The sequence below is a fragment of the Spermophilus citellus genome, assembly GCF_964194105.1.
Source record: "Spermophilus citellus genome assembly, chromosome: 6".
NCBI classification, from domain to species: domain Eukaryota; kingdom Metazoa; phylum Chordata; class Mammalia; order Rodentia; family Sciuridae; genus Spermophilus; species Spermophilus citellus.
Window position 1 is genome coordinate 33,090,193 of NC_138187.1, and position 27,837 is coordinate 33,118,029.

A 27,837-nucleotide genomic window follows, 5' to 3' on the forward strand; every position below is an offset into this window, starting at 1 on the left:
GGGCGTCCGCTGCCCGAGTGGGCCCTCCGGCCCTTTAAACCTCCGCTGTGGGGCGGGGCGGGGCCGCCAGCACGGACAGAGGGGCAGCCAGGTGCAGTTTCCGTGGGTTCCCTGTGTCCCCAAGCCTCCTCGCTGGAGCCAGGCTGTGGCTTGGGGGATGCTCTGCGGCTGCTGGGGCGGCGGGACCCCGAGGGGCTTCCCGAGTGGGCAACGGTCGTCCCCGGTAGAATCTACCGCTGGAATGAGCGTGGCAGGCAGGGCGGGGTTTCCCCATCCCCCTCCCTTCCTGGGATCCTTCTTAACGCGCTGAAGTGGGAGGAGGCAAGGAGGGGCTTTGGGAAGGTTGGAGCTAGATGGAGACTGTCAGCAAAGGCAAGCCCTGGTGTTTTTGCCCGCAGGTGTTCACCAGGGCCACAGAAAGGCCCATTTGTTCTGCAGCTGCGTCTCCTTGAGCTGAACTGCAAAGGACCACTTTCTATCTGCTCCTATTTGGTGAACAGATGCTCTCCACCCAGGGCAAAACTGGAGGGAGAAAGGCTGTGGGCCAGGCCAGAGAGTGGGGAGGAACAGCTTGATGCCCAGGTGAGGTGGCATGGACCAGACCAAGAGGTGCCTGGAAGGGGAAAGTTCTGTCCAGTCTCACTTAGAGCCTCCACCTATGAGAGGTTGAACGGTGAGCTGTACCTGGTAACCCATGTTACCCAAGTTAGTTGGACAGATTGAAAGTGATGACTTGAACTCCACCACCTCCAATCCCCATTTCGTTTCCTGTGCCTACACTCTCCCTACTGGTTTATCACTCCCCCAGGGGAATCTTTGTGGTCCTTGCCCAAACTGATAGATTTCACATCTTGTAGTAATTAGAGCTTGCAAAGCCATCAGACACCTTGAAGGAAAATGTCCCTTTGAAAGCAAGTTCTTTTCTAGTTTATTATTGTCACAAAACAAGATGCAACTGAACTGTAAGTGAATGTTTTAGAGTTAATTATTCCACTCTGCACCCCCAACCCCACCCTTGTATTTGCAAGTAAAATCCCCTATGCTCCCTCCACCACTACCCCTCAAAGTAGGAGGTTCAAAGTTGGGAAAAAAGACTGAAAAATCTGAGGGCCTAAAATTTAAGGCTGTTTTAATATTTTTTACCAGATAGAAAAATCTGGGCAGATAACACCCTTTGATAAATTTCAGCCTAATTGCATATTATAAAGACCCTGACAGAGCAGAAATTCCCTCACTTTCCTGAGGCCTGAGTTCTATCAAAGTACCTATCACACTGTTATGATTTTTGTCAGTTTTCTTGTCTGTCTCCTGAATTGGAGGTTAGGGACAGTATCAGCTGCATCCCTATCAGGTAAATCACGTGGCCCTTCTGCTTAAACCTTGCAAAGGCATTTTAGCTCCTCCCTGTCCTTAGCCACTGTCACCTCCCATCCCAGTGTTCCTGCATCACTGTGGAACCACTGTGCAGCCACTGTGGAATTGCTGTGCCTCACACCCACCCACATTGTTCCTGCCTAAGGCCTTTTGCAGTTAACCTGCCTGACCGGAATGTTCTTCCCTCAAAGGCACAAAGCTGGCTCCTTGTGATCCTTGCTCAACTCAGAAGCCCTCTCCTCAGAGAGGCCTTCCTTAAGGGAAAATATAAGGAAACCCTTCCCACTCAATTGTCTCCCATAATACTGTTCCCCTCCCTTCCCATAGCCTTACAATTGAAATTATCATGTTTCCCCTCCTGGACAGTAAGTTCTTTTTCTGTCTTTGTTTACCATTGCATTTCCGTTGCCCATTCAATGTTGTCTTTCATCAACTAGAACTATCAAAACAAAATATCACAGAGCAAGCAGCTTAAACAACAGAATTTTATTTCACACCATCCTGTGCTCCAAGTAGGAACAGAGAAAAAGTGGTCTGGAGATTGGTCCAAGATTAAGGTTCTAACAGGTAGGCTTCATTTTGAGGCCTGTTCTCTTAGCTGCCATCTCACTGTGTATGCACTTGACCTCCTCCTTGTCCTCTGTGAGAGAGCAAGCTCTCTGGTGTCTCTTCTTCTTTTAAGGACACCAGTTCTATCAGATTAGGGCCCTATCCTTACGACTTCATTTAACCAGAATTATCTTTTTAGAGGTTTTCTCTCTCTAAACACAGTCACACTGGGGTTATGTCTTTAACATGTGAAGGGGGGAGTAACACAATTCACTCCATAACGTGCTCTTTTGTCACTCTAACAAATATCTGAGATAACCTACTTACATAAAGAAAAAAGGCTTATGTGGGCTCATAGTGTTAGAAGTTTCAGTCCATGTTCAGTGGGCCCTTGTTATTTTGGGGCCTGTAGTGGGGCAGCAGATCATGGCCAGAGTACAGGGAGGAGCAAAGCCACTTACCTTGTAACTAGAAGGCAAGATAGCCCAAGAGTCCTGGGTTCCACTGTCCCTTTCAGAGGCACACCCCCAGTGACCCAAAGACCTTCCACTAGGCCCCACCTCTTAAAGTGTCCCCATAACTTCCCAATATCACCATGCTGGGGACCAGACCTTTAATACATGGGCCTTAGAAAGACAGTAGAGATCCAAACTCACATTTAATAAGCAAATGTGGTCCCTGTCTGGAACGATGCCCTCTACAGGGCATGGATCAACCGAAGCATTAAAAAGAAGAAATCAAGAGGCAGGGAGCAGAACTCACTATACCTGCAAAGCTCTTGCCTAGCATTCGCAAGGTCCTGGGCTCAAGCCCCAACTCCACAAAAAAAGAAAAAAATAATTTCAGGAGCCCCCAAATATCTACTCCAGTGGGCACAATCTGCATAGATGGTCTCCACGGTGGAGTGAGTCAGAGCAATAGCCCCTGCCCACATTTTTAAGAGCCAATCAGCTAGGGGCAGTGGTGCATTCCTATAATCCCAGCAGTTTAGGAGGCAGGATGATCACGAGTTCAAAGCCAGCCTCAGCAAGTTGGCAAGACCCTTTCTCAAAATAAAAAAAAAAAATTAAAAGGACTGCAGATGTAGATCAATGGTAAAGCACCCCTGGGTTCAATTGCCTGAACCCTGCTAGAGTCTCCTGTTACCTTTGCCTTACATGTTTGGTTTCCTGGAGGCTGGCCATTTTGAGGTTCACCTCTGCAAAGAACTTTGCACTGTGATGTATTCATATTCCAGCACCCTGTCCTCCAAAGATCTCTTGGGGGTTTCTTTCTTTTTCTTTTTTTGTTTGTTTGGTGCTGGGATCATACCCAGGGCCTTGTGCATGCAAATCAAGCACTCTATCAACTGAGCTATATCCCCAGTCCTTCTTATGGGTTTCAACAGTGTAACTGGGTGGCCTGAGATCTGACAAGTCCAGCTGCCATGGGAGAGCTGAGGCTCAGACCTAAAACCATGCTAAATTTAACAAAGAAATCTCCTGGAACCCCATTCCAAGCTGTTATCAGATTAGCTCCAAAAGCATCCCTCAGGAGCTGATCTGGGGTCATTGTCACCAATGCCTACCTCCCACAGCTACATTTCCAGGAGAGGACAATGAGGATTTGTTAGGAATGTGAACCCTAGGGCTACTATTCTTCCAATATCAAAGGTGAGTTATAGCAGCTCACTAGAACCAACAGACTGTAAGTAACCTTCTTCAGGAAGATTCTCATCAACAAGAATTGCCATCTTCACTCTGGATATAAAACTTCCAAATATTTGTCTAAAATGTCCTCTGTACTTATTGCTGGGAGATAGTGGAGACAAGCTAAGAGATATGTGTGAGTACATATGTGAGTCTCTCACTGTGTGAAGGGGGAAAATATTTTAAAATGTTGAACAATTTATAGAAATCTACTTTCTACAAAATGCTTGACTGTAACCTGTGAAGCAGTTTCTGGACACACTTCTTTTTTTCTGTTTGTAAGTACTGCCTGACCACATTCCTGGATGGAGTTCTCCAAACCTCTCCTTATACTAAGTGATTCCCAATTTTAAATCATTATCTGCTCAAATAAACTCTGCTAATGGAAAGAAGGAGGAATTGACATCAAAGAAGTCAAAGAACTTTCCATAACCCAGAAATTTTAATGAGTCAAAACAGGCCACAGCTGTTTTGACCCAAGGGAATGAGGTTTTACTGCCCATAACTAGTCTGTCCATGGGTCTGTGATTGCTGTTGTGGATGTCAGACCCCATTAAGTTTGCTATCCGTGTCTGTTCTGATCAATGCTCACTTTGCCAGGGGAAAGGATATCGCACCTGTGTGTCACCGTGGGGGTCATATGAGATGGTCTCAGCATAGACAACCAAAGGGGCCAGCATGTGGGAGACTCTCATGGTCATCCAAATGAACTTTCACTGGGTCATGCTCAAGGCTTTGGGAGATGAGCAAAAGGAGCATCAGCTTTTGCTTTCAGCTATTCAGCAAGCATCTACTTGGCACCAAACTATAACCATTAGGCATACAGACACATGCTCTAAATATAGGCAAGGATGCTGCAAGGAGGGGCAAAGTCACCCTCACAGGATATAAATATGGCCTGTGCAGGGTGGGGGATGGGGCTATGACTCTTAGGTTAGCAAGATGCATTTGTATTCAGACAGTTTAGAACTGTGCTTTCAAAGTCTGTTGTGGTGATGCAAGAAGCTGAGGCAGGAGGATCACCTGAGCTCAGGAGTTTGAAACTTTCCTGGACAACATAGCAAGACACCATCTCAAAGGGGTGGGGCAGGAAGATTCATAGATAGGTCAGTGATTCCAGGCAAGCGCCACTGTATCCACCTTGAAATGATATTTTGTATATATTGAATAAAATAAAATATGGCAATAGAATTAATTTCACCTTTTTTGTTCTTTTTAAAATGCGGCTACTACAAAATTTAAAATGACGTGTGACTATATTTCTAGACAACTACACTTAAAAGTTGAAAGACTGGCTCTCTGAGAGGACTTCCTGTCCTTTCTCCACAGACTGCCCCTGCAGGCCTGGAGAAGAAGCTAACTGTGCAGCTTGTATGAGGTGGAACAAACAAGTCCTGAGAGAGCCCAGAGAGATGCCTGTGGAAAATACTGGCAAACAGGGAGTTAAACAAAGGGTCGCTTCAATTTCAGCTTCAGGGTGGCCTTGAAGGTGGCCATTGTAGAATTATTAAAGTTACATATATATAAAACAATAAATCTTATTCTGTTTAGTATACTTTAAAAGTCACAACCAGACCTTTGTATCATGTTAGTTTTAAATATCTGAAACTCTAGCCTTACCTTTGTTTCCTTCTCAATCCCTTCAAATTCCTGATGAATAAGTGAAACTCTCCCAAGCCCTTAAGCAATTCTGAGGATGACAGCCAATACTAACTGGATGCTTACTGTGTTCCTAAGCACTGTTCTGTGTTTCACCTTACAACACTCTCAGGGGGTCAACACTCTGACTAACCCTAATTTAAAGAAAAAGGAGACTTAGGCACAGAGAGGAAAGTGACTTTTCCAAGATCATCCTACCCCAGGAGAACCCAAAGTCTCCTGATTCCTAGGCTTGGTGTGAGACCACGGGCCTATCAGGCCCCAGGCGGCTCCCAGGAGATTTGGTCTGCCCTGTGCTGGTAGAGGGAAGCACCTACTTAGGCTTCAAGAGCATAGGTCGTGATCATCTTTTATGGTGCATGTCTGACCCTCGCAAGGCTTTCAATGACAACCAAGTGACGGGAGACCCAGGTAGGAGCATGAGCCCCGCTTTACAATAGGAGCAAAGAGGGGGTACTAGACCGGATGCAGGGTCTGTGCGCTCAGGCCCCTCTCTCAGGAGGAGTTCCAGGCGGTTCCAGTGCCCAGTGCTGACAAGCAGCAGGCAACGTTTTCTGAATGAAGAACGATCTCTCCAAAGGCGAGAGTGCTGTAGGTAGGCTCTTGGGGAGGCCCGCGGGGCCTGCGCGCGGCTTTGCTGCGCGGTGCGCGCATCTGGGGACGCTGAGTCAGAGTGCGGGGGCGAGGACTCGGGAGGAGAGGATGCGGGGAGAGGACAGGGAGGGAGGGTTGCGGCGAGCCGACTGGGACCGGAGTTGGGGAGGGGCGAGGACGCGGGGAGGCCGGGGCGCCGCTGTGGGGAAGGACGCGGGGAGGGGGCGCGGCGCCGAGGACAGGCTGACGGGGGCCGGGGTCGCGCGGCGGACTGGACGGCGGCGCGCAGCGACACAGCGTCCCGAGGCGAGGACGAGCGAGCGCGGCGCCCGCACCTCTCAGCACAGCCCGTGACGCGCGCCCAGAGGAGAGGCTACCGAGCTCGAGCCCGGCTCCCTCCTCGTCCCCTCCGCGCTCCGGCAGCGCTAGGCCTCGCCATGGCCCCCGCGGTCTGGTCTCGCTTCGGTCGCATCCTCTGGCTCGCTTGCCTCCTGCCTTTAGCCCCAGCGAGGGTGGCGGCAGGTAAGGAGCTGGCCCGGACGTCCCTGTCCCCGCAGCCGCAGGTCGCCCGGGGCTCGGGGCGGTCCCTCGCCGGCGGGCTGCCCAAGCCTTGCTGCGGAGGTGGTGCCCTGAGCCCTGCGCGCTCCTCCCTCCTCCCTCGAGGCCACCGCAGCCGTCTGGGAGTCTAGGCCGGTAGGGCGCCGGACTCTCTCCCCTCTCTCCCTTGTCCCCTCTCCCCAGAAGTCTCCCGGGCACTCGACGGGACTCCCCGTGCCCCTCAATTCTTGCTTCCACCCTCAGGTCGGCCTGCCCTGAGAAGCGCTCGCTGTGGCCGGCGCTTCCATCCATCCCCGGGCGCCACAGAGCGAGGGGGAGCGGAGGACGACGCCGAGAGGCCGGGGTGGGCCCGGGTGGGCCCGGGTGCGGGTGGGCCGGGGTGGGCCCGGGCGGTCTTTGCGCCACAGTACCCCAGGGGGCACTGACAGATTGCCTACAGGGCTGCGTCTTTGCCTTAAGATGCCACCTTGATCTAGGGAGGTTTTCACCTTGCTTGGGTTGGCTTTGTGGGTAAAGGGATGAGATTTTAGAGCCCAGGAGGCCAGTCTGCCATTTCCTAACTGGGAGTGATTTCTAAAATGGACCCCCAGCTGACAGGTTCCTTCAGGGCCCACCATCCAGAGGCCAGCTCCAACCTTCCAACACATTGTGAAATCAATAAAAGGACCCAGATTGGAGAACTGAGAGACAGGTGGAACGTGGGCAGCTATGGGGGTAGGGGGCCACAAATGGAATACCAAGATTTTTCAGTAGCCCTCACCCATAAAAGAGTGATAGGGAGAGGAAGGAATCTAATGCACATTTGTAGAAGAAAAGCCAAAAGGTAAGAAGAACCTATGTCTTAGGCATGAATTAGGAGAATTTGGGGAAATTGTGCTTGGACGGGATCACTTGCTTTCCCTTGGAAATTCATACAGAAATTGAGTCTCTTATCCACTCGGGCTACATGTGTCTAGAAATTGGACACATTAAAAAAATAAAATGAATTTTGATACAAAAATAAAATAAATTATTTGGAAATACATGTGGTTCCTAGGCTGGCCAATTGCATCCTTGATAGAGTCAAAATTAACAGTAGCTGAGGCTGGAGGTGGGGAACATACCTTCTCCTCCACCCATTAGAGATCAGCTTGATGGATGCATCCAAACTAGGATTTATGCCTCAGAAGTCCATGTATTGGACTGGTAATCATGACAGGTTATTAGACTTAGGGAGGTATTTTGGCTTGTCTACGTGTGATCTGTGAAAGGGCAGATATAGCCATTTTCTGGAATATTCTGGGGCCCCACATGCTGTATTGTGGGAAAATGTACACCCCCCAAGTGGAGGCCCTGGATAGCTGGTGGGTGAGCATTTCTTCCAGGGCTCAGCTTTGGGGGCAGTTGCCCCTTTCATTTTTGCTTTGGTCACTTTAACCATGGATCACCTGGGAACTAGTGTGGCTCCCAAGCCCTCTCCTGGCAGTTCTGTACTCAAACCAGAAAAGATGGATTTGGATGGGTCAAGCAGCAAGCCCCTGGGCTTGGTTTCCTTCAACTGTACTTGGCTCAGCCTTCAACAGACACCTCCAAAAGCCCTGGCAGAGCAGGTGGGGGCTGCTGTGAGTTAAGCCAGTGTTTGCAGCCATGTCTGCAGTGGCCACAGCCCCTCCCTGCCCCCCCTCCCTCCTCCCAGTCCCTGCCGGCTGCCCTCCTGGATCTGCGCAGTGTGCTGACAGGCGCCCATCTCACTGCAGACGCAGGATGGCCATTAGCATGCAGCAAAATGTCCCTGCCACCTGTCAGCCTCTCCCTAGTCTGTGCTTCTCAGGCAAAAGATGGGGGGTGGCAGGAGCCAGAGGGAGAAGGAAGGAGGTGGCCTCCCATCTGAGTGCCCTCTGCACCATTGGGCCTGGTTGCCTCCAGCCAGAGGGAGGGAGACTAGAACCTAGCCCTGGGGTGCAGATTTGCTGGGTGGTCCTGGGCAGCAGCAATAGCTCCTGAAGATCTCTGGTCCTCCACGTAATATTCACACTGTATTTTCTTGGGGAAGTTTCCACCACCATGCTTGGAATTCTCTCTTTGGGGTTAAGACAATACTGGTCCCCTTTTCAGTGCCAGTATTTCCTTGGACGTGACCTTGGCATCTTGACTCCAGTGCCTTTGTCATTCAAGAAATGGCCCTCAAGGAAAGAGATTCGAAAAGGGAATGTGGGACTTGGGTGAGAGGAGAGGTTGGAGCCAAAGTCCCCAGTGGAGGCAGGTAATGTTGCTGTGGGAGTGACTGGGGCACAGTTGAAGACAAACTCACCTCCCAGTTTTGCTGAGAGACCAATAGGGGTGAGCTCCCCCAGGCCAGGCACATGTCCTGCATTTCTGGGTCCTCCCAGCACCTTCGGAGGTAGCATACAAAGAAGGGGCTCAATTGGTAGCACCTGGATGAACAGTCCTTGGGGGCAGTGCCAGGTGGGCTGGTCCCTGTGCCATACCTACTCTCCAGGCGTCACTCAGTCAGTAATTTGCTGAGCACAGAGGAGATGGGGATGACCCCTGCTCTCAAGGAGTTCAAAGTACACTGGGGGAGAAGAAGGAACCTTCATTCATTATGGTGTGTGACAGCGATAAGCTCGGGCTGTCCAGAGAGCACTGGGGCCTGAGGGTACACAAAGGCTTTCTGGAAGATATCGTGTCCATCTGTGTGTGTGTGGGGGGGGGGGGGAGGGATGTTTGCAAAAATTAAAGTGCCACAGTACAGATGTTCCAAGATGTGAATCTGGAGCCATGCTGAGGCTACCCTGTGAGCATGTGGTCAGATTGTGCAGGAAACTGTTACTGGGGTGGTCCTGGACGCTAGGGACCAGGGACCAGGGTGGAGAAGGAATCCAGACAGGGCTGCATGCCAGCTTTAAGCAATGGGATGGAGTAGGGATGGAGAGGCCAGGAATGTGCCAGATGGGAGGAGCTTGAATGGCAAAGACTTGGGATCCATTCTAGGGATAGCTGGCCCCTCCTCCCCCAGGAGAGTGAGGGGAGAGAAGCTACAGGGATGAGGCCAGGGCTGGCCAGGAGAAGTCTGGCCAAGGATAGAAATATTCTGTTGTACCTGAGCTGAGAGTGGCCGGTAACCACAGATGACGGGTAAGCGCTTGGAATGTGGCTGGTGTGACTGAAAAACTGAACTCTTAGTTTTAACTAAATTTAAGCAATCAAATTTGAATAATTTAAACTCCATCCAAATGTCCAGTAGCACTATTGGTAAGAGTGAAGTGGTGTGAAGTAAGATAAAACCTACTGGAGGGATTATCATGCAAATATTGAAATTGAGATTACTGCCACCACAGACATGCTTTGGATATATTGTCCTGTGAAAATAAAAGACTTCAAAATTGCATGCAGAGTGATTATGACCGGAAAAACTTCCATGCGCGAGAAAGATACGTGAGGACAACAGTGTGACAACGGCTATTGTCTTCGGGAAGCAGGATAACGGGACATGTCTATTATTCTTGATGCCTATGCATTATTTTTCTGATGGAGGCAAAGCTTACTTTGAATATCTTACCTGTTTATATAAAATATCTTGCCACTGTCTAAAATACATGAAGAAAAATGATTTGGGACAATGCCCATGAATTTCACTCAACTTTGTTTTCCAAATTTGAATTTTGTTCAACCTTAAAGTGTAGTCCAAAGAATGGAAATGTAGGCATTTTTTTTGAGTGGGGGGAAGGTATCAGGGATTGAACTCAGAGGCACTCGACCACTGAGCCACACCCCCAGCCCTGTTTTGTATTTTATTTAGAGACAGGGTCTCACTGAGTTGCTTAGCATTTGCTTTTGCTGAGGTTGGCTTTGAAGTTGCGATCCTCCTGCCTCAGCCTCCCCAGCCACTGGGATTGCTGGTGTGCACCACTGCGCCTGGCGAAATGCAGGCATTTCTTGGCAGCAGTTATTCTACAGGGGCAGCTCTGCTGGCCCCTCCTGTAACAAGCAGTGGCAGTCACTTTGTAGGTATAAGTCTGCCCTGGTTGGGCTGAGCCATCCACATGCTCTGTAAGCCCTTGACTGGCACAAAAGGAAAATGAACTTGAAGATGCTGTAAAAAGCCTGGGATTTGGAGTCAGCTGGACCTGGCTTTGAATTCCAGTTTGACAATGAATTTGCTGGATCAGGCAAGTCATTTAAGCCGTCTAAGCCTCAGGTTTCCCACCTGTAAAATAAAATGCAGTCGTCCCCCTTATCCCTGGTTCTGCTTTCCAAGGTTTTAGTTCTCTGACGTCCTCCTGCATGGTCTTTTTCAATAACCCTCCTTCTGATGCATCGTCAGATCAACAGTAGCCTGATCCTATGTTCAAATAAGCATTGCGTCATCTCACATTATCACAAGAAAGATAAGGACAGTATATTTTGAGAGCAGAGAGGCCACATTCATATAACTTTTAGTATGTTGTTAAAATTCTGTGTGTGTGGAATGGGGTGGTGGCTCAGTGGTAGAGCCCTTGCCTCGCATGTGTGAAGCCCTGGGTTTGATCCCCAGCACCACATAAAAATAAATAAATTAAATAAAGGTATCGTGTCCATCTACAACTAATATATATATAAAAAGTTCTGTGCGTGTATGTGGAACTGGGTATTGAACCCAGGGTTTTGTTTTGTTTTTTGGTACTGGGGATTAAATCCAGAGGCGCTTAACTACTGAAGCACATCCCCAGCCCTTTTTTATATTTTATGTAGAGGCAGGATCTCACTGAGTTGCTTAGGGCCTTGCTCAATTGCTGAGGCTGGCTTTGAACTCACCATCCTCCTGCCTCAGCCTCCTGAGCCTCTGGGTTTACAGGTATGTGCCACCATGCCTGGCCATGAGACAGGATCTTGTGAGGTTGACCAGGCTGGCCTCAAATTTGTGATCCTCCTAACTGGGCCTCCCAAGTGGCTGGGATTACAGGTGTGCACCACTGTCCCTGGTTAATTCTACTCTATTGTTAGTTACTATTGCTAATCTCTTGTTGTGTGTAATTTATACGTTGGTTTATCATAGGTATGTATGAATAGGGGGGATAAAAGCATTTGTGGGGTTTGGTTCTGTCTTCAGTTTCTGACATCCACTGGCAGATCTGGAATATGTCCCCTGCAAATAGCGGGGTTCCACTTTGCGAGCATGGATGCCCTCCCAAAGGTAGCTGAGGGGCTCCTTTGCCTACTTCCATAATCTGTTTCTTGGCTCCTAGGCATGTATGAACTCAATCTGACCACCGACGGGCCTGCCACTACAGGAGCAGAGGTGACCATCTCAGCCAGCCTGGTGGCCAAGGACAATGGCAGCCTGGCACTGCCCACTGATGCCCATCTCTACCGCTTCCACTGGATCCACACCCCACTTGTGCTCACTGGCAAGATGGAGAGCGATCTCAGCTCGATCATCCGCGTGGTGGGCAATGTGCCTGGGGACTTCCCCGTCTCTGTCTGGGTTACTGCTGCTGACTGCTGGATGTGCCAGCCAGTGGCCAGGAACTTTGTTGTCCTGCCCATCACAGGTGAGGATCTTTCCTGAAATATGAATTTGCCTTCAGGTGTTTGATGCAGAGAAATACATGCAACCTCACTAGTACACCAGTTATACCCGTGGATTCCTTCTCTATTGTCCGTTGAGTTAAAAAGGGTCAGGAAATACTAATACCCTCTGCAGGCAGAGCTATGCTGAAATAAGCACTCACAGAACATATTACTCCTGGGGAATTATTAAAACAATCCTTTGGAGAACAGCTAATCAATATATATTAATGGTTATAAGCTCTTCTTGTCTTGCATTTAGTGATTTGTTATTGATTCTTCTCACTACACCTCTCTCTCTCTCTCTTTTCTCTCTGTCCAAGAGGTTCTGGGCCTTTTGCTCTTTTGCAGCTTATAATCTAATAATAAATTTATATTCAACAAATAACCCTCCATTTGGCAATGTTTTATGCACTCAGATGTTCATTGCAGTAGTGTTTATAAGAAGATATAAAGGAGGGGCTGGGGATGTGGCTCAAGCGGTAGCGCGCTCGCCTGGCATGCATGCGGCCTGGGTTCGATCCTCAGCACTACATACAAAGATGTTGTGTCCGCCAAAAACTGAAAAATAAATAAAAAAATTCTCTCTCTCTCTCTCTCTCTCTCTCTCTCTCTCTCTCTCTCTCTCTCTGCCTCTCTTTAAAAAGAAGATATAAAGGAGTTAAGTGGGCAACCATTAGGGGACTGGTTAAATGTATTGAAATAATCACCCTTACAGTAAGTTTGCGGTGTCATGGGTAAATCTGCATTCTCGTTAAATTACATAGAAAAAAACAAAGCACAGAATCGTAGAACCAATCCAATAAGTTGTATTTTTTCTTATTCATATTCTTTTTATTTTTATTATTATTATTTTGGGAGGTACCAGGGATTGAAGTCGGGCACTCGACCCCTGAGTCACATCCCCAGCCCTATTTTGTATTTATTTTTTATTTTTTTGGGGGGGGGTACCGAGGATTGAAATCAGGACCACTAAGCCACATCCTTAGCCCTATTTTGTATTTTATTTAGAGACAAGGTCCTACTGAGTTGCTTAGCTCCTTGTTGTTGCTGACTCTGGTTTTGAGCACTTGATTCTCCTGCCTCAGCCTCCCAAACTGCTGGGGTTACAGGCCCAGAACCTTGGGTATGGAGATGCAATCTGTAGAATTATGCATTTTTCTAATTTCATCTAACATTTTGAAATGCATTTGCCCTCCAGTATCTTTGGGGGAATTTGTTCCAGAATGCCCATGGATACCAAAATCTGTGGGTGCTCAAGCCCCTTATATATGTGGTTGGTATCTGCACACAAACCACACACATTCTCCTGTATACTTTAAGTCATCTCTAGATGACTTCTAATACCCAGAACAACGGAAATGCTATGAAGTGTGAGTCTGTGTTGTTTGAAGAATAATGCAAAGGAAAGAAAAAGGCCATCCATCAATAATGATGCATTTTTTCCCCCAGTATTTTTCTACCAGAGTTGGTTAAACCTGTGGATGCAGAACCCCTGGATACAGACAGCTGACTATATTTCCCCAAAGTTTCTTTCAAAGCCTGAACTTCCCGGGCATCTTTTGTGCCAGGAAGTTCAGGTTCCCGGTGAAAGGGAGACAGGAGTGCAAGCTATGTATGTAGCATATATTGTGAGTATCCATACATCAGGGGGACGACGTGGATGCCTGTGTGTTCAGGCACCTGTGAGGTCCCCTCTTCCCGCCCAGTTCTGAAAGACAGAAGGTCCAGGTAGGGAGAGGCTGCCTTGCTTGCTAACCATGAGCAACTCCCAATCTCCTCTTTCCCAGTCCCTCTATGGACTCACCTTTCCTCTGTTTCTCCCAGAGTTCCTCGTGGGGAACATCGTGGTTGCCCAGAACACCTCCCTGCCCTGGCCCAGCTCCTACCTCACCAAGACAGTTCTTAAAGTCTCCTTCCTCCTTCATGACCCAAGCAACTTCTTCAAGACAGCCTCCTTTCTCTACAGCTGGGACTTCGGAGATGGGTAAGTCTTTAACGTCCCAAAGGCGTGGGTGGTAGTCGGGGTCCCTTAGTGCCTGCCCTGCTATCCCTCCTGTGCAGAATGCTCCTTACTCATCCACCAAACCTTTCTTGAGCACCTGCTCTGTGTCGGGCCTGGGGTCCCAGGGATGTTCATGAAGTGGTTGCTGGTCCTGCCTTTGACATGTTGCAGCCCAATAGAGGGGGGCCATCTGTGCCCAGCACAGCCCTTAAGGAAGGTCAAGGTAGGTAGGATTTTTCCCCATTTGACTCTGATGGGCTCCAAGCCTAAACCGGGCCTTCTTTATATATTTTGCAAAGGCTCAGGTCTGTAGTGTCTTCCCTGAAAATTTATTCTGGGAGTATTGCAGCATCAAAATATATAAGAAAGAAGGTCCTGTTAGGGAAATTACCCAGAAAGAGGAGAATAAAGGGAACACACACACACACACACACACACACACACACACACACACACATCATAGATTTTAATATTCCACACTCTGACTTTGATATTTCAGAGACGACTGAGGTAGCAACAGAGGATTTTCATAACACTGTTTGAAAAAAAATTGTTGTGTTTCTATGCAGAACTTTGGACCTAAAAACAAAATAATGTATGAGTATTTACAAATATGTAAAATAAAATCACATTCTATAACCTAAAATGCCAAACATCCCCTAAAAGAAAATGTATAAGCTTCGTATTCCAATCACAGTACAGACCAGAAGTTCACAAAGATTTTTTTTTGCTCACAAACCTAATGCACAAAAAGTTGTAGACCAGCTTGGAGGTTAGTGAACTCTAAAATTAGAAGGAACCATCATCCGCAAGGCTGCCCTCACTTCTGAGACTGACTTGCTCAGCTGGAGGGAGCACTGTCCTCCGCAGGAACATCGTCTCTTTTGCTAGAGTTTGAGTCTGATATGTCCCTCAAAGGTCCCCAGCATGTGCTGTTGGGAGGTGGTGGAACCTTTAAAAGGTGGAGCCTAGTGGGAGGTCTTAGGTAATCAGGGGCATACCCTTGAAGGAGACTGTGGGATCCTGCCCCTTCTTCTCTTTTCACCCCATCATAAGTCAAATGGGCCTTTTCTGCTGTGTGCTCCCTTCATGATATACTGGGCTGACATGGGCCCAAAGCAGTGGGGCCAACCAGTCATGCTTGTGAGCCAAGAGGAATCTTTTCTCTTTATAAGCTGATCATCTCTGATATTATTTGATACAGTAACAGAACACTGACTAATCCAACCTCTGACACCAATTGCAGGTTTGATGATGGAGGGTTCCCAAGACCATGCTAAGGTTGGATAATTGCCCAGAAAGTTTCACATGACCTACTGGACTCAGAATAATGGTTTAATATTAGATTTCATCATGAGCTATTAGACTCATAGGTATGGTTTAATATGGGATTAACCATGGATTAACCCAGGGGCGCTTAACTACTGAGCCACATCCCAGACCTTTTTATTTTTTGAGACCCTATTAAGCCATACGTATGAGTATAATAGCTCATGATGAAATCTAATATGAAGGATCACAGACCCTGTGATTCCATTTAACCATAATTGCCTCTTTAAAGGCTCTATCTCTAGATATGGTCACACTGGGGGCTAGAGCTGTAGCATATGAATTTAGAGGAGACACAGTTTATTCCATAACAGGGTTCTGTTGCATAGGAATGACTGACTACCCAGGTGATTGACCTCAAGCTCCATGTCAAGTGATACCATGTGACCCAAAGCCTCCACCCTAAATGTGCCTACTGATAAGGACACCAGCCAGGGCTTGAGGTCAGCTGGCCCATTTCACAGATACAGAAACTGAGGCCAGGGAGGGCAGGAGAGGTCCCAACTCACCTCCATTCCTCTGTGTAGAGTTCTGATGTGAATGAAAGGCCGTGTGTCCTCCAAGAAGGAAATGGGGGACAGACACTTGGCCTCGTGCTGCACGGAGACAGCTGGCGGGACCTGAGCACTTCTATCTGCCAACCACATGAAGCCTTCACCAAAGAAACTCCAACTAGAAGCCCCGACCCCCAACATCCAACTGCAGATCCCTTTTCCTGCCAAGGGCCAGGAAATCCACAGTCCAAGTTTCACCACTCAGTATCGTTAGACTATCCAGAAGGACCCTCGGGCAAACAAAGATACCCCACCAATTAGACATTTTAAAACATGATTCTTGGGGATTGGAAGTTTAGCTCAGTAGTAAGGCAAGTGCTTGGCATGTTCAGGGAGGGCTCTGTTTTGAACTTAGCATCATCACTATCAACAACAACAACAACAACAAAAACCTTTTAAGTTGAAAAAAACTGTGATGAGATAATATTAGAAAATAGTGAGGAGGGGAACATTGTGCATACAAACCTAAGAGAATATCTGTTCCAAGGTTATAAACAGAGGCAAATGCATAGTCTTAGTGTTTTCGTGATTATTTTTAAGGAAAAATGAAGATTAAAAAAATTCAACTCAAGGACTTAGAAGGGAAAAAACATATACAAAAAGTGAAAGAATTGACATTTATCAAAATACAAAAAGATAAATTAGAAATAGAAAACCAGAATTGATAAATTCTTTTTTTTTTTTTTTTTTGCAAAAGATGGGGCGGAGGAAATAAAGTGTGGAGATCTCCAGCTATTATTAATTTCTTGAAAGGAGAAAGTGTGCATTCACACACGAATTTAAAATCCTATCAAGGATTTGAAAGTAGCGATCACTATGGGTATAGTAATACTAATTTTTTAAAGTGTAAGGTATTACTTTGTTTAATTCAAAACTCCATGTTAATCTATTTTAAAATGATAGTGAATGGAATGATATCCTAGGAAAATGTAAATTACTAGAATGACTTGAAGAGTTATCTTTAAGAACCAACAAATCAGGTGACTTTATTAGCAAGGTATTTTAGGCTTTCAAAGATCCATTAAATATCCTGTTATGATATAAATTCCTCCAGAGCAGAAACCAAGATAGAGACTCTCTTGATTTAGTCTACAAAACTAACACAGCTCAAACTAGGAAACTACATGCCATTTTTTTTATCTTACATCACTTCATTAAATTAATAATACACCAGAGTCAACAGAGTCACACATGTCTGAAATTGTCACCAAATCCTTTTATCTTCAGAGGAAAGAGAGAGCAGTCATCAGACCCTTACAGAGGTACAGCCCAGGAGCCACCTGTCCTTCCAAGCTGTAGATTTCATGTGAAAACAGATGCCCAGTGTATACTCTACCCCATAATGTATCTGTATTTCTTTTTTCTTTTGGTACTGGTGATTGAACCCAGGGGCGCTTAACTACTGAGCCACATCCCCAGACCTTTTTATTTTTTGAGACAGGACCTTGCTAAGTTGCTTAGGATCTTACTAAGTTTCTTTCTTTCTTTTTAAAAATTTTTAAATAGTTGTAGATGGACAGAATACCTTTATTTTATTTGTTTACTTTTTGGGGGTGCTGAGGATCAAACCCAGTGCCTCACACATGCTAGGCAGGCGCTCTACCACTGAGCCACAGCCCTGGCCCTGGGTCTTGCTGTTTCTGAGGCTGGTCTTGAACTTGCAATCCTACTGCTTCAGCCTCTCATACTGCTGGAATTACAGGTGTGCACCACCATGCCCGGCTCTATCTGTATTTCCTTTAATCAAAACATAACTATGGGGGCTGGGATTGTGCTCAGCGGTAGAGCGCTTGCCTAGCACAGATGGGACCCGGGTTCTATCCTCAACACCACATAAAAATAAAGGCATTGTGTTGGGTCCATCTACACCTAAAAAAATAAATGTTAAAAAAAAACGTAACTATGGGGGCTGCAGTTGTAGCTCAGTGGTAGAGTGCTTGACTAGTGTGTGTGAGGCACTGGGTTCAATCCTCAGCACCACATAAAAATGAATAAATAAAATGAAGGTATTGTGTCCGTCTACAACTAAAATAAATAAATAACTGTATTTAAAAATCCATGCCAGGCCCGGTGGCGCACGCCTGTAATCCCAGTGGCCTGGGAGGCTGAGGTAGGCAGATCGCAAGTTGAAAGCCAGCCTCAGTAACGGTAAGGCTCTAAACAACTCAGGGAGACCCCGTGTCTAAATAAAATACAAACTAGGGCTGGGGATGTGGCTCAGTGATCAAGTGCCCCTGAGTTCAATCCCTGATACAAAAAAAAAAAAAGTAACTATGGCCCAAGGTTATGTTATCTTTTGTACATCCTAGTTTGAAAAGCATCAAAGTCAAGAGTTACTTAGAATACTAAAAGAGGAACTGTATTATTTTAGTTCATCATTTTAATATGTCAAAGGGGAGAGATTATGGGATCATCTCTTTAGACATCAAAGAAGTGTTAGAAGGGGCTGGGGATGTGGCTCAAGTGGTAGCGCGCTCGCCTGGCATGCGTGCGGCCCGGGTTCGATCCTCAGCACCACCATATGAACAAAGATGTTGTGTCCACCGATAACTAAAAATAAAAAAAAATATTAAAAAAAAAGAAGTGTTAGAAGGAACAGAAGTGGACGTTCTGTGCGATCTCAGTAAACTGGAACAGGAGTTGCTAGAATCAACACGGACACGGTACCGAGTGGTGAAACTCGGACTGTGGATTTCCTGGCCCTTGGCAGGAAAAGGGATCTGCAGTCGGACATTGGGGGTTGGGGCTTCTAGTTGGGGTTTCATTGGTGAAGGTTTCACATGGTTGGCGGGTGGAAGTGCTGAGGTCCCGACAGCTGTCCCCGTGCAGCATGAGGCCAAGTGTCTGTCCCCCGTTTACTTCTTGGAGGACACACGGCCTTTCATTCACATCAGAGCCCTACACAGAGGAATGGAGGTGAGGTGGGACTGCTCCTGTCCTCCCTGGCCTCAGTTTCTATATCTGTGAAATGGGCCAGCGGACCTCACGCCCTGGCTGGCTGGGGGTGGAGGAGTAAGGGGCTGCTGCTGGGATGACCGGTGTCCTCATCAGTAGCCACATGTCACCATTGGCTGCCCCCACTCTGACAAGCCCACAAATCTCCTCTGAGTTATAGGAAGGGGAAAAGACCCTCCATCTTCTTCCTCTCTCCTCCCTGTCCTTCCAGGACCCAGATGGTGACCAAAGACTCCGTGGTCTATTATAACTATTCGATTATTGGAACCTTCACTGTGAAGCTCAAGGTGGTGGCCGAGTGGGAGCAGGCAAAGCCAGACGCCACCAACGGCATTGTGCAGAAGACGGGTGATTTCTCTGCCTCGCTGAAGCTGCAGGGTAGGTCCCCGAGGAGCCCTGGACTCCTCTGCCCTCCGGATCACAGGGACCCTTGCTGTCGTTGGCCTGAGCTTGGATGCCCATCGCGCCCCCTCATGCCCCACACCCCCTGCGAGTCTCCACTGGTATCCCCCGCTCAGGTGAGGGCACCCAAGGCTGCATTTGGGGTCCCGAGGCTGCTCAGTGGCAGGGCTGGCATTTGAGCCCAGGTCTTCCTGCCCCCAGAGCCTGATTGTGATCAGACGTCTGCTGAGAGCTGGAAGATCCCCTCTGCTCCCTGTTGCCTGATCACATCGACTTCCAGTGGATTTCTTGGTTTTGGGTGGTGCTTTTCCTGTAGCACAAGTGACAGTTCGGTGGCAGTGAGCAGGAGAGCCGGCCTGTGCCTGCTTCTCTGAATTCCTCTCTCTGAGCTGGCCCCAGTACCTACTGCTGACAGGGGAGGTGTCCTGGACAGATCTGTGACCCTCCCTTGGGACACAGAGGAGAGGAGAGGGTGGGTCTGGGAGCCCCTGGCAGCAGTCCTCAGCCTTTGAGTCCAACGGGGTCCTCTTTCCTTACAGAAACCCTTCGAGGCATCCAGGTTTTGGGGCCCACCATAATTCAGACCTTCCAAAAGATGACAGTGACCTTGAACTTCCTGGGGAGGTGAGTGAACCCTAGAGTGCACTGCCAGTGCCCTGTGACCCTTTTGCACTTTGACAGAGGCTCCATCCCCTGAAGGCCCCAAGTCTGAGGGCTTATGGAAGGATGGTTCCACTCTGCCCCTTGGCTGTGCTCTGGGGACAGCCATGGGCACAGCTCCTTTCTTGGAGTTCCAGGGATGAGCAACAGACTCCCAGAAAGCCTGCTGCACCCTCTGGCCTCAGGGATCTTGCACCAGCCAGCAGATGTGGGAGGAGTCTGCTTTGCACCAGGCTCTGTTCTGGAAGCTGTTGGGAGAGTGCATAAGAGAGATGCTACTTCCCAAGGTTTGTCTGCAGCAGTGGACAAGGGGGGACCGGAAACAGAAGCAGATCATCCCAGCAACGTGTCACGAGCAAGCCCCCAGCAGGGCTCTTGGCCAGAGCAGAACGAGACTGAGGCTGTAGAAAGTGAGGAGACTGGAGACATTGAGTGCGTGTTCTCCACAAAGCTGCCCTCCCTAGGGCCACTGAGTGAGAGAGAGAGGCAGAGGTCAGTGATCAGGACTCAGCCCTCTGAGCACTCGTGTGCCCACACGGGGACATATCAGAGGGATGCCAGGCCAGGCAGAGTGAGCAAAGTACAGAGTAGAAAGCCATTGAGGTTGGCATTTGGCAGCCTGATATTATTTTTGGTACTGGGGATCAAAGCCAAGGGTGCTTTTATCACTCAGATACATCTCTAGCCACTCCCCCATTAAAAAAAAAAATTGAGACAGGGCCTTGCTCAGTTTCTGAGGCTGGCCTTAAATTTGCAATCCTCCTGTCTCAGCCTCCGAGTCACTGGGCAGCCCTGACCTTTGAGGGGCTGTGAGTATGTGAGCCAGGAATGTTCTTTTGACATTTCTCCAATAGGCTTGCATTCTCTAGCATCTGAGACGGTGCTGTGCAGATAAAGCAGACTGGTCACATCCTATTCAAAGGCCTGCTATGCCTTAGATCCTGCTTAAACACCACCTCCTCCAGGAAGCCTCCCCTGACCTCCTAGTTCAGAATGTGGTCCTTTCCCTGTGCTTCGGAAACAACCCTTGGAAACAAGCTCCCTGTGCCACTGTGCTTCCAGAGCATGCCCGGTTCTGCCTCACTTAGCATTCCTCACTTAGTGGACAAGGGGGGACCGGCAGGTCTCAGCCCACTAGCCTGAATGCCCCTGGGGGTCCATTGTTTCTGTATCATCATACCCCCCTGGAATATGGGATGTTGGGACCAGGATAGGCTTGGCATCCTGTCCTGGAAAGGACATCGAAGTTCATGCCCTCCTGGCTTTTCTTGGACTTGGTCTGAGCTCCTTCCTTGCTGATCCTTATCTCAAAACCTGCCCCGTTCCCTTGCAGCCCACCTCTGACCATGTGCTGGTGGCTCAAGCCCGAGTGCCTGCCCCTAGAGGAAGGAGAGTGCCACCCCGTGTCTGTGGCCAGCACAGCTTACAATCTGACCCACACCTTCCGCGATCCTGGGGACTACTGCTTCAGCATCCGGGCTGAGAATGTCATCAGCAAGACACATCAGTACCACAAGATCCAGGTGTGGCCCTCCAGTAAGTGACACCTCCTGTCCTGCTGCAGCACCATGTAGGCGACAAGATCCTGCCCACCTTGCTACCATCACCCATATGCTCCTACAGGCCGACCTTGCCAAGGTCATCAACAACCAGCCACACCCTTGTTGACCAACATGCCAATACCAGCATCACCACTCTACCAAAACCCTCAGCAGCCAACTCTACCAATCTCAGTACCAGCACCCATCCTTCTACCAGTACCACCGTCAACATCTGCACCACTAAACAAACCAAGCCAACTACCCCCATTACACACACACCTAACAATTCTTCCAGCACCGTCATCATCATCATAGGAACAACCCCATCAGTATTCCCACCAGATTGCCTCAGGCATCTCTGTCCCCAAACACTTCTATGAACACCAGTCTGGATGGTGTTTCACCACCGACCACTGGACCAAGACCATTTCTACTGGGCCGACTAGGACCCCTCAATGTCAACTCTCATCACCACCATTGTTAACACCCCTCCCACAGGTTACCAACCACACGTGTCCCTGACATGAATGCTCCTGCACTAAGTGGACCCCCACCATCCCAATGTTCCCTCCTTCTCCCCCACCCTCTGCCCTGGTGCTATTGCCACCACTAAAATCAGTATCCCTAACAGTGACTTTGCCCGGCTCTCAGGGCTGTGGTGTCTTCCAGGGAGTATGAGTGACCCAAAAAGTGCCAAGTGTGGTTGAGAACTCTGGGACCTCAGGAAAGTGCATCCTTACACAGAGGGGACAGTAGGATTCTAGGACCCTGAGGGGCGGTTTTCAGATGCCCCACCTGGTTCCATTGTCAGTACTACAAAAGGGGAAACCAGAGCTGGAGTTCAGTGTGAATCTGAACACAGATTTTTGCTCCAGTACTCTTCTGTGGGAGTAGGAGTTTGTCTCGGGGCTTCTGAGCTCATTCCAAACTCTTCCAGCTATGCCTGTCCCCAAGGCTGGCCTTGTAAGTCTATTCAACACTGTCTCTGCCTGCTCCAACCTCCCCAGCACCCCCTGAATCCCTGAGAAGATGTAGTGCTCTACTCCAGGCCCTGGCTGACCTGTGGGCCTCACTGGGTGCCTTGGGCCCTGCTGCCTCCCCTATGGGTGGTTGGTGTCCAGAACCCCTAAGTTCTGTGGAGAAGACGGTGGTACAGGAAATCATGCCATATTTTCCTAGAAAACAGAGCCTCATGGCAGAGGGTGGGGGAAGAGTGAGAGGGAACCCGCACTTCCTGATGACCTACTGTGTGCTGGGCACATCCTTGCTCCTTACATCTTCACATCCTCACTGTGGCAGCCTCATCAATGAGCATTAGTGTCAGGTATCCTGGGTAGAGCCAGGAATCAAACCCAGGACCACCTCTGCAGACACTGGGTTCTTTCTACTCTGCCATCTGCTTCCCAGCAATAGACTTGGTGGGTAAACCCAGGACTTCCAGAATGAGACAGGTTGCAGCAGAGGTCACAATGCTGCTTAGAGGTTCCCACAACATGGTTCCCTTTCCCCCAAGCAAGTCACCCAGGAGATCAAGGAGGAAGTGGTGATGTCTCTTATGGCTCAGACTTGGGAGTCATGTGCTGTCATTCTGTCCTTGGCTGTACACTAGGAGCCGGTCCCTGAGTCCAGCCCAACACTCAAGGGTGGGGAATCTATGTTACCCTCTCAGAAGTGACCTGAATAACTTGTGGGCATATTTTAAAACCTCCATGCATCTCAATTTGTTTTTTTATCATGTCTTAGATTTGCTCGTTGAGGTTGTATAGTTGGGATATGTGTACGTAAGATCACTGTTGGAGGTCAGCTCCTCTCCGCATTATGAGAGAACCACCATTTCAGCAGCAGCTACCCAGCCCCATAACTTGTGCTGTCTCACTCCCAGGCATCCAGCCCGCTGTCTTTGCGTTCCCATGTGCTACACTTATCACTGTGATGCTGGCCTTCATCATGTACATGACCCTGCGGAATGCCACTCAGCAGAAGGACATGGTGGAGGTGGGTGCTCAGTAGACTATAAGCTGAACCATTGGCCCCTGCCTGGGAAGGATCTCTGGAGTGGGCCTGGGGAGCCAGTGGGATGCCTGGAGGGGGTTCTGATATTAGAACAAGGCCCTGGGGTTTGGGATGATGTGCCAAAGAGGTATCTATAGATTGGGCAAAATTGGTGAGTTGGTGTCCCACCTGACTTACCTCCTTCTATGCCACCTTTTGCACAGTATATGTAGTGCCAGACGAGCATGTCTGTGCACATTGCCACTAGGCTGCTGAGCTTTTAAGGCCACCTAGGGACTCCCAGTGGGTGGTGATTGACCCGTGGGGTTTTGTTCACTATAGGTGGCTGATTTTGACTTTTCCCCCATGTCTGACAAGAACCCGGAGCCGCCCTCTGGGGTCAGGTGCTGCTGCCAGATGTGCTGTGGGCCCTTCTTGCTGGAGACTCCATCTGAGTACCTGGAAATTGTCCGAGAGAACAACGGTCTGCTCCCGCCCCTCTACAAGTCTGTCAAAACTTACACTGTGTGAGCGTCCCCTGCCTATCCTGACTCAGTGTTAACCAATTGCCAACTGGGAACCTCAAAGAGGGTGGTGTGCGTCACAGAGCAGGAGGAGTTCATGTGGGGGGGGGCAGTTTGCCCAGGCCAGCCATCCCATCTGTATAGTCCAGCTATTGCTGCAAGCCCCTCTCAGTCACCCCACCCCCAGCCACTCTCCCATCTGTACAGTCCAGCTACTGCCATAGCTCTAGTCTCCCCACCAACCCTCTGCCAAGCGGGACCTTTGACACTTGGCATGTTCCCTTTTGACTCTCCCAGGTGGATCTGGTTACCACTCACCCATTCCTCTCATGTTGGTACATCTACCTTCTTTTAGGAATTCATGCTTCCCTCCCCAGGGCAGCCCGGCTGATGCCAGAGGGCTAGGAAGGAGGTCTCAGGTGGCTTAGGATACACAGTAAAAGATCACAGCTGGGTACAGTCGTGGAGAGGAATACACAGAGAGAGAGAGAGAGATACGTGTCACACGGGCATCACAGATAATTTGCTCTCTATTTATTTGTTCCATTGCTGGGAGGCACCTGAACTAGAACTGGAACCCACAACCCACTCAGCCTTTGTAGCTCCTGGGTCTGGCCTCTCCATTTGTGCTGTCTCTGAAGCTCCCTGATCCCAATATGAGCCATGTTACCCTGACTTTCTTGCTGGGGATGGAGTAGGAGAAGGAAGAACACTTCCTGAGTACAGAGTGCTTTATAAATTCACCTTCTTTTGTTTATTGAGACCCATAAGTTCAATGTCCATTGAGGGAAAACCTTGCAGCAAAAGGAGAGATGGAGCCGGTGGGGACTTGGGTTCCCAGTGTGTGTCTGGAGAGGGTGCACTTTGCCTATCCAGCTGCTCCCAAGGTGACCTTGAGAAGGAAGAAATGGGAGGTTTACAGCCCCCCTCTCCTCCCCTCCAGCCTAGTGACCTGGGGGAGACAGAGCAGGTGCCCAGGGAGATGATGATCAGGCCCAGGTGCAACTGTCCAGGTGTGCCAGGGGCAGCCTGCACCTGTTGGGGAGGGAAGGGCAGGACCGTGGGGGTAGGGTTCTGTTGCTGTGACCGTTTGCTCTCAGACTTTGTGCTAAAAATAGCATTCACAATGTCCTGCAGCTCATTCCCATGAAACACTGCCATCCTCCCCAAATAAAGCTTAAGTGCTCTGAATATCACCAAGCACACCGGGTGTGGCAGAATCTCTTTTTCATGCGCGGATGTTGGGGCCTTGCAAATGGCCAGGGTGGTACTCAGATCCAGTGGGACATTCCGTTGTGTTCTGTGGTGATGGGCAATGACTGGAGCTCATTAGGATCCCTGGAGGGGGGGATCCATGTCCTCTGGTGACACAGTCCGGTCTGAGATCCCAGGTGGATGCTAGAGTTGAGAGGGAATTTAGGCCACCCCTGGGAAGTGGCTGGAAACGCAGATCTCTAGGCACCACCGCACACCTGAATCGGGACCTGGGGAGGCGAGTTGTCTCCTGCTTTCATAAGCCCCAGGGACTGCAGAGCATGGGCAAGTGTCAGAACCTCTGGTCTCTGTGATGCTGTCAGTTGGGATGTTCATAGTTAATTGCGGGAGCTCTTGTTCAGTGACAGTTGCATTGAAGAGCTTTGGAGTGGGACCTGGGGTTCTGCATTAACAGGAAGTCCTTGGGTGCTGCTGATGCTGCTGGTCCTTAGACCATACGTACGGCTGCAGAGATGCTTCCTATGCTTTGTTCCTTCTGTAAGAGGTTTGGAACGTTCCCTCAACTGTGTCCCACCAGCCAACAGGTGTGCCCCAAGCTCCAAAGCATTTGACATGGGTGGGAGTGGCCCCTGAGGATGGAGGACTGTCCTTTGTCCCACTTGTGTACCACCATGAACGAGCAGAGTCACCTGGAACTTTCCCACCTTCAGCATCATTTTTAAAAATTTTTTATTTTATTTTATTTTATTTTGTACCAGGGATTGAACCCAGAGGTGCCTGACCACTGAGCCACATCCCCATCCTTTTTTATATTTTATTTAGAGACAGGGTCTCGCTGAGTTGCTTAGGGCCTCACTAAGTTGCTGAGGCTGGCTTTGAACTCGTGATCCTCCTGCCTTAGCCTCCCCAGCTGTTGGGATTATTGGAGTGCCCACCAGGCCAGGCAGCATCATTGGTATTTAAGGGAGGTGCTGCCACACCACCCTTCTCCTGAGCCCCAAGCAGGGATCCTTGACTTATTTTAAAGTATTTATGATAGACAAGAGCCAGCTGTCATTTCAGAACAACTCCCTGCTAGGACAGTCGGTAGCTCTTCCATACCCTGCACCTGTTTCCGAGAACCCAGAATAAGAGAAAGCAAACTCCTCTCAGGGATTTAAGGTGGGGCTGTTCCTATTGAAAAGGAGGTTACATCTCTGCACAAAATCACACAGGCATTTTTATTTTTATTATTATTATTGATTTTAAAACAAATTATCAACCTAATAAAAAGGATAGCTAGAGGGAGCCATTGGGGGAAAATGAACACTGTCGAAAAAAAGGTCACTTGGCCAACCTGAGATGCTTGCAGCTGTAGAAGAATTCAGTAGCAAGGTGTTTTGCAAAATTCGGGGCTGCTGAGGCCCTGGGTGGTGGTGGGGGTCTCCTTGTCTAGGCAGGCAGAGCTGAATGCTGAAGGTCCCTCTCTGCCCTGGGCAAGGCAGATCTTTCAGGGTGCCCCCCAGTTTGTTCATACTCTCTGGGAGCTTTTCTCTGGGCAGAGGACAGGGTTGCAAGAGTAGGGCATCATGGGGGGGTGCTCAATGCATATTTCCTGAGCAGCCCCTGGCCCTGCTCTGGAAGGCCCGTGGCCACTGTCCAGCACATCAGCTTCTCCCTGCCACCCACCCATGTCCTTATTAGCAGAATTACAATCTTATATTAGCTCTCCTCCCACACCACACCCCCGGATGACAGGCCTGGAAGACAGGAGGGACTGGAGCATCTATTCCTATCACCCTGCAGTCCCAGGAAGGACCTGATTTATCACTGATGAGAGAGACTGAGCTCCCACGTCCAAGTTCCATCAAGAGCGTATCCATTGATTTTTATTTTTTCTTCAGTGCTGGGTGTAGCACCCAGGACGTTGAACATGGTAACCACTGAGCTCCATGTCCAGCCCCAATTGATACAATTTTGCCCAAACTAATAAAAATCATATTTTCCGCCAGGTATGTTGGCACACCTCTGTCATCCCGATGGTTTGGGAGGCTGAGGCAGGAGGATTTTGAGTTCAAAGCCAGCCTTAGCAACTTAGCCAGGCCCTAAACAACTTAGTGAGAACCTGTCTCAAAATAAAAATAAATAAAAAATAAAAAGGGGTTAGGGATGTGGCTCTGTGGCTAAGCACTACTGGGTTCAATCCCTGATACAAAAGTAAATAAATAAATAAATAAATAAATAAATAAATAAATAAAAATCTTTCCTTTAGGAGCCTTGCAAAGGCTCAGTTGAGTCCCCTCCCAACTCCCTGGACAGGATGGGGGATCTTGGGAGAGTTCTCAAGCTTGATATGATTAAAGTGCATTTCCATGAAAATGTAGACAAACACACATGGACTGGTTTGAACAGTGTCCCTGCCAAATCCATGTCCATCTGGAACCAGTATATATGACCTTGTATGGAAAAAATGGCTTTAGCCAAGTGAGGTTGAGTTCATTCCAGACTGGGGTGGGCCCTTCTCCAATGACCAGAGTCCTTAAGAGAGAAATGTGTTCAGATCCAGATTCATGGGTAGGGAGAAGAGCTACGTAACCATAGAGACCGACTCTAAGGTTGCAGGGTAACCATGGAGACAGAGATTGGAGTGGTGCATCTACAAGCCAAGGGATGCTAAGCACTGGCAGAACCCCCAGGAGCCAGAGAGGCCAGAACATGTGGCTTTCCAGA

At 48.8% G+C, this 27,837-nt stretch overlaps 1 protein-coding gene across 3 annotated transcripts; it reads left to right on the forward strand.

Moving 5' to 3' along the window:
* The first annotated feature begins 27 nt into the window (after positions 1–27).
* On the forward strand, positions 28–25,054 carry TMEM130 (transmembrane protein 130). 3 transcript variants are annotated; one of them, XM_081299863.1, is made up of 9 exons: positions 28–91; positions 399–582; positions 11,630–11,935; positions 13,779–13,938; positions 19,006–19,172; positions 19,736–19,820; positions 21,190–21,392; positions 23,280–23,392; positions 23,732–25,054. In XM_081299863.1, the coding sequence occupies exons 3-9, from the start codon at positions 11,632–11,634 to the stop codon at positions 23,918–23,920; spliced, it is 1,221 nt and encodes a 406-aa protein (XP_081155989.1). In that variant the 5' UTR covers positions 28–91; positions 399–582; positions 11,630–11,631; the 3' UTR covers positions 23,921–25,054. The 3 variants fall into 3 exon arrangements, with proteins under 3 accessions (XP_081155989.1, XP_081155990.1, XP_081155988.1); XM_081299864.1 differs by lacking the exons at positions 28–91; positions 399–582 and adding an exon at positions 5,988–6,386; XM_081299862.1 differs by lacking the exons at positions 28–91; positions 399–582 and adding an exon at positions 6,167–6,386 and having other exon boundaries at positions 23,768–25,054.
* The last annotated feature ends 2,783 nt before the right edge of the window (positions 25,055–27,837 follow it).